This window comes from Aptenodytes patagonicus, chromosome 4 (assembly GCF_965638725.1).
Source record: "Aptenodytes patagonicus chromosome 4, bAptPat1.pri.cur, whole genome shotgun sequence".
NCBI lineage: Eukaryota > Metazoa > Chordata > Aves > Sphenisciformes > Spheniscidae > Aptenodytes > Aptenodytes patagonicus.
The window spans coordinates 3,035,141-3,041,316 of record NC_134952.1 but is presented as its reverse complement, the minus strand read 5'-3'; the positions used below and the strand labels follow the sequence as shown (position 1 = coordinate 3,041,316).

Genomic DNA, 6,176 nt, shown 5'->3' with positions numbered 1-6,176 from the left:
CTGCTTTCATCAAGGCTGTTTGTCTCTCTGCTTTGCAGCGCTGTGATTCCTTTGATAACTTCCCACAGACTGGCTGAGTGAACCCAGAGCGAAGACAAATTCCCCCACGAAATTATAGGCAGGTTTCCTGAAGCACAAAGGCCCACACAAGCTGACAGACAGGTGACACACGGAGTTAAATATGTAGTGATACAGAGTGATTTCTGTGGTAATCTGTACAAGGCAATGACTGTGTCTCTAAGGCGCAATTCTTTGAACGAAAGATCAACCGGTACACTGAGGATCCAGATCGATCTCAAGATCCTCCTACTCCAAATTTTGTAGGAAGGGAGAAAAACCCTGGTTTTATAACGTTGAATAAAAGAGTCGCAGGTTACTGAGTGGAATGTCCAGGAAGTACCAAAGGACCCAGTCTTTTTATTACAACATTTATTTTAGTATAGAAGGCACTTACAATACAGAAAGAAAAAAAAAATATGATAGGCACCAAAAGTGAAGTTAGAATTAAAATGACAAAGAAACAGTTTACCAGACAAAAGGAGCACCCTTCCCTGTTAACAATACAGCACACGGAAATGAAGCTATTGGTGACTAACTTTTTAAACAGTTAGGGCTTTTTTTTTTTAATAGAAAAAGATAAAGGCTGTTCTACTGTGAACTGAAATTAAAAAAGAACCCCTCCACACACCTGTACAAGGATTTGGGAGTTGGTGGTGTTCGCAAACATGGGGTCTTTCAGCTCCGGCACTGCAGGAGGTCCTGGTACATCTCAATGAGGTGAGCGGCCTCTCTCTGCCCAGAAAGCACAGCACCGTGGGTAGTGGAATAATATTTCCTGTGAGTGGCCTCCCCTGAAAACATCACCTGCATCGGCTGGAGAGGATAAGAGAAGTGGAAAAGCTCAGCAGCGCTTACTGGAAAGCGGACGCGAGCCTAAAAGGAGACAAAACTTTCTGTGCCCTCCCGCATCCCCATGAGCTGACACCAGTGTTTTTAGAGTGCTGGTTCTCGAAATCCCAGCGTGGTGCACCCCGGGGACAGGCACAGCACGTCTGCCAGCGTCAAGCTCATCATCCTCATTGCTATGCCCGCACGGAGCTGTTTGCAGGGCTGAGGCACCATCACAGAGCCAGACTAGCTCAAATAACCTCAAACAAATCTGCACGAGTCACAGAGCACCTTGCTTCTCTACCGACTCCTCCCTTTGCTCCCCAAAATTATACTTCAGCCTTTTAGGCATTAAGAATTTTTTTTTTTTCTGGACAGCGATTTCAGCAGGAAAAATAGTCATGTCTCAAAACCCACCGACTGAGACACAGTGTCTTATCTCTTACATCAATAGTTAGGTGCTTGCTAAAATTGCTGCCAACTCAGTTCTGAGGCAGGAATTTCAGGTACCTCTCTTCCCCGGGAACTACAGAGAAAGATTCCTAAAGCTCCTCCTATCTTTTTTAATAAATTTCAGTGCCGAACAAAATTACATGGTGGGGTCAGGCTCTGGATGGAGGAGATGATGGACTGGGCAGATGCTTGGAGGTTGTATATTCATCAAGCATTGTCTGTGGATTTGGACACAAACTCACCCCCCTGAATGACGGGGTGAGTTTGGCTTAATCTGTTACTGCTCATCAGCTGAGCTGCGGTAACTATCTCCATGTGCGCTCTTGTTCTCCATGCTATATTCAGAAAGCAAAGGCAGTGTCTGAGGAGAAAAGTCATTGTCCCCTGTCAGTGCATGAGTCCCCAGCCAAGCACTGGGCCTCCCTCACCCTCTACTGCCAACACAGAAAGATTTCCTAACATGCAGACCTAGCCATTAGCAGGGGTCGTGCATTTAATGCTCCATATTCAGACTATGCTTTAAAACAGAACAACGTGTTTCCCCTAGGGAAATTCCTGGCCCATAAGGCTAATGGTTTTTAAACGCAGAGATCAGAATTCCAAAAGCCACGCAGATGCCCAGCTCCTGATAATTTCAGAGAGAGATGTGGGAATCCCTGAGATGTTGGGATTCCAAACATTAGAGGTAAAATCCTACATACATTATTTGTCCAGAGGAGTATGTACAAAAAAACCTGGAAAACACACTACTGGAGGCCCAACGTGTCTCTTTCAATCTCCCCCCAGAAAACCCGCTGCGCAGCGTCATGTTAGTCTTCTTGCCACAGAACCGATTTGGGCCGTACTTACAGCAGTTTTGGAGCTTTCAGCATAAGGCAGTGGTTTAGCGAGTTTCTCTACATCAGCCCCACTAGACCCAACTTGGGTGTAAGAGTAGGATCCACGGAAGTTGGGATTGCTGCCCCAGGAGGACCGCAGGATCCGGCGAGGTTTCGGAATGTTTGGATTCCCTGGGTGGAAAGCAGGAGAAGACAAAAAGTAAGACTATGTCTGAGAGAAAACATGACAATGCCTGTGCAAGGTGTGGAGTGGCATGTATTCAGTCTGATTTATTGAAAATACATCCTAGCAGAGCCTGCAGGCTACAGGAAAGAGGCCCTAAAACAGATCTCTCTTCTATTACTGAGTTGTCGTTATCTATATAACAGAAATAGCATCCCTTTTAATCTCAGCTGCACTCTTCCATTTTGGGAAAGACCCTTAAAATGTTTACGTTCCTAAAAGACTGGGGAGCTTCAGGGAACCCTGGACACAGGCTGGTTGAAACTACAGAGCATCTCCTGGTCTCATTTGCCATGGGGAGCCTGGTGGTGATCAAGCATATGATTGAACTCACCTAATTTTAGGAGTTTAATTGGGTGTCCAGTCTACATTGGATGCTTAGGTAGTCTTGCGAGAGATGTGTGCCTCCAAAGAGGAACGGAGATAAGGATATTAGAAGGCAAATCCTCATTATGTGGGGGCACAGGAAAACCTGTCAGAAAGTTCTCAAAACCTGTATTACTCACTCCAACTGCTACCCAGTTGCCCCCAAAATTAATCTAAAATCCAACAGACCCATTTTGTGGGATGCACATGGCATGGAAAGAAGGCTTTTGAGGCTGGAAGTAGGATTTCTAGATTGCTGTAGGATTTCCACTGCTAAGAGGATGTAGGACCTAGAGGTGAGGGGCACTTGAGTGCACTAATGATAGGGCCATCATCAGCCACTGTCCCCCATCCCAAAGAGTACAGGAGCACATGGGATCCAGGACTGTAGCCAAGGCAGCCCACCAGCTGGTGGCACAAGAGCCTCAGGTAGAACTGAAATAGGGAGGGTCATGCTTTGGAGACCCTCTTGCTAGGCTGGTTTGAGACCACCTCAGTGTCATTGACCGAGATTCTGTTGGCGTCCTGTGATGGTACCTGGCTTGGGGGGAGAGGAATGGGGAGACGGGACATGGAGAACTGCAATGAAGATAAATTCTCTCTGCAGGAGAGCTGAAACCCACCCTTAGGGCAACCTCACATATCCAGGCAAGGTTCAGCTACTTGGGTTGAGTCTAAGAGACTGTCAGCACAAGAAGGAAGAGTAATTGAGACATGTTTGCATCTCACACAGTTCCTGTGCCTGCTTCAGACCCTGACTCTGTAACACCTCAGCATGCTTAGCCTGCTGTGAAGACGATCCAGATTCCCCCACTTTTTTTCACCAGGGCTTAGAGAGGGAGACGTCCAACTGTAAAGACCAGTTAGGCACTACATTGTAGTTCTACTAAACAATTATTTAGTCGTGCCTTCAATTCCTTAAAATCGGGAGCAGGTTACTTCCCTGGTTCAGCTACCGCTTTTAGGAGTATCGTGTGTCAGCCAGAACTATGAAATACGAGGCTGAAACACAGCAAAGGCACCTGGATGGCTTGCCAGAGTACACTGTGAACACTTTCTAACCACTGACCCCCAGATCAAAATATGGCACAGACTAGCAAATAAATATACCCTACAAACAAAATACATCCTACAACTGAATGTTGTTTCAGGAGTAACAACTTAGGATAACAAAGCCTCTAATATGCTCCTCCAAGAATCTTCAAAGCAGGAATGCCTGGGATGGAAATGAAAAGCCCAAGGGAGTCTGAGAACAGGGAGCTCTCAGATGTGTCAAGGAAATATGTTATCACGTTTTATTTTTAAGGGCTGTGGGAAAGCCCAGGAGAACACACCATGAAAGCTGTTAGACAACACAACACCACACAGGGCCAAAGGAGTCATCCATCACATCACATTACACAAAAACAATCACATAATGTGTTTTCAAATGAAAGGAGTCTCTGCAGTGGGCTGGTGGTGCCTCTTTTGTACCTGGTGCATGTTCTCATGTTCCACTGTCAAGGTACCCACAAGATTTTCAATACAGGAGTCAACAAGTAAGATGTTGATAAAAAGATGATTAACATTAGGAACACACAGTGTTCCAAGCAATGAGATGAGGGCTTGTCAGCCTGCAGATAAGGCCACAGTTCTTCTAAAAGACTGAAATTTGTAAACAAAAGGGTTTGTGGAGTCATAAGCCCAATCAACAACTGTATAAATCCAGCAATATTTAATAGAGCAATCATTCAGACTGGTAAAAGCAACAGCTTTGTCTCTCTCTAGTGTTTCCCACGAGTGACCTTGTACTGTGTATACAAGCAGGTAAACAGCAGCCTTCCCACCGGGGAATTACTCTTCACGTAGCAACTTCATCACAAGGGAAACTGCAGCACAGCAACATGAAGCACGTGGCACTGGGCAGATGGCAGAGCTTCATGCAGAGATGCCTGAGCCAGCTGCCAGCGTGGAGCAGGGCTAAGGAGCCTTGGTACGTTAAAACGCAGCTGTACAGCTCCCAGAACCGAAGCCAGTCTCCTTCCCTAGCACCATGCCGTGTGGTGCAGACATACCAGCTCTCATGAGCTCCTTTAAGGTTCCTCAACACACCAGACCGCGTGAGCATGATGCAAGTGTCCACTGTGCAACTACTGTGCCCCCACGCTTCTGCATTTATGCACCTTTAAGTGTGAGGAGCTATTTCTAAGAGAAAAATCCGGAGACCTTCATTTCTGCTGCAGACAGAGAGGAGGAGCTTGGTTGAAGGTCACACGGGAACTCTGTTGTTGCTCTGATCCTGAACTGTTGTTTGCAAGACAGAAACTACAAAGCCTGGCAGGGCCCCACTCGTTCAAGGAACATATTTAATTGGACTTTCTCAATCTGCTCTTAAATAGATGGGTAATCATGTGCTTTTGCCTACAGATAAAAGTAACGATTAATACAGATGCAGAAACTTCTAAGTTTCCACTGTCCAAAGAGAGATAAAATGGCTAAAAAAGGACTTTAGCCTTCAATAGAATAGGAGGGCACACATCTTTATGCCAGATTCCCACTTGTGAAGCTATGGAAGATAACTCCATGTGCCTCAAACAATCCTGTCTTTATTCAGCTACTGGGAGGTGTGGCTACATAGATTTATCGGTTATGGGGCCGATTATGAGACACGGGATTATCATAAAATCAACTCACAGATCTAAATTAAGACACCCAAATTTAGTTGCCTACCTGAGAGCAGGGTATCTAAGATCCCACCAAAGCCAACAGAGACCTGTGGTACTACCCACACATTAGTGTCTACAGCCACCAGAGACATTAGGGTATCCCAAGCATCCACATGGGGCTGGCAGATACGACACAGAACCTAGAAGAGATCCGTTCCCCTCTAGAGAAATAGCTGGAGGACGGGGAGAACAACTCAGGGCATCTCCAGCCGCAGCTTGACAAATCAGCGAGTCCTTCAGAAGGGAGCAGGCCTGCAATTACTGCCTTCTGGCTTCTAACGCTCGGAGCTTAGCCAAAAAGAAACCAGAGCAAGACTTCTAATTGTTCGAAGGCATCCCATTTAATCAGATTTAGAGGACACTGCTTTTCAGCCACCCAGTTGTGAAAAGCAGTAATTGTCAGTGGTTCTTAGGTTAGAACAATCCTCAGAGCTTTTCACAGCAAAGCCAGATAATCTGCAACACTAACCTGCATGTGACATTTAAGGTCACAGAGGCAGATCATCTCCTCTCAGAGAGAAATTCTCAGTGTGAAATAACACCGAGTCTAAAAGAATGGATTTAACACAGGACTGGTCTAGCACTCTCTGAAGCGAAGGCAAAGGCCTCCATGAGCAACGGACTGAGAAAACACAGCTGAAGATGGGAACCCACCTAGCTAATGCATTAATTCTTTAATAGAAGAAATAAGAACATGGGGAA

The 6,176-nt window shown here is 45.8% G+C and overlaps 1 protein-coding gene across 2 annotated transcripts in view; it reads right to left on the bottom strand.

Moving 5' to 3' along the window:
- Positions 1-392: 392 nt before the first annotated feature.
- SMOX (spermine oxidase) overlaps positions 393-6,176 on the bottom strand; it is a 55,518-nt gene continuing 49,734 nt past the window's right edge. For both annotated transcript variants that reach the window (XM_076335689.1, XM_076335690.1), the window contains 2 exons: positions 2,191-2,351; positions 393-873 (listed from right to left, as the gene is read on the bottom strand). In XM_076335689.1, the coding sequence (XP_076191804.1) occupies positions 736-873; positions 2,191-2,351 (299 nt within the window). In that variant the 3' untranslated portion in view covers positions 393-735. The remainder of the gene's footprint in view (positions 874-2,190; positions 2,352-6,176) is intronic.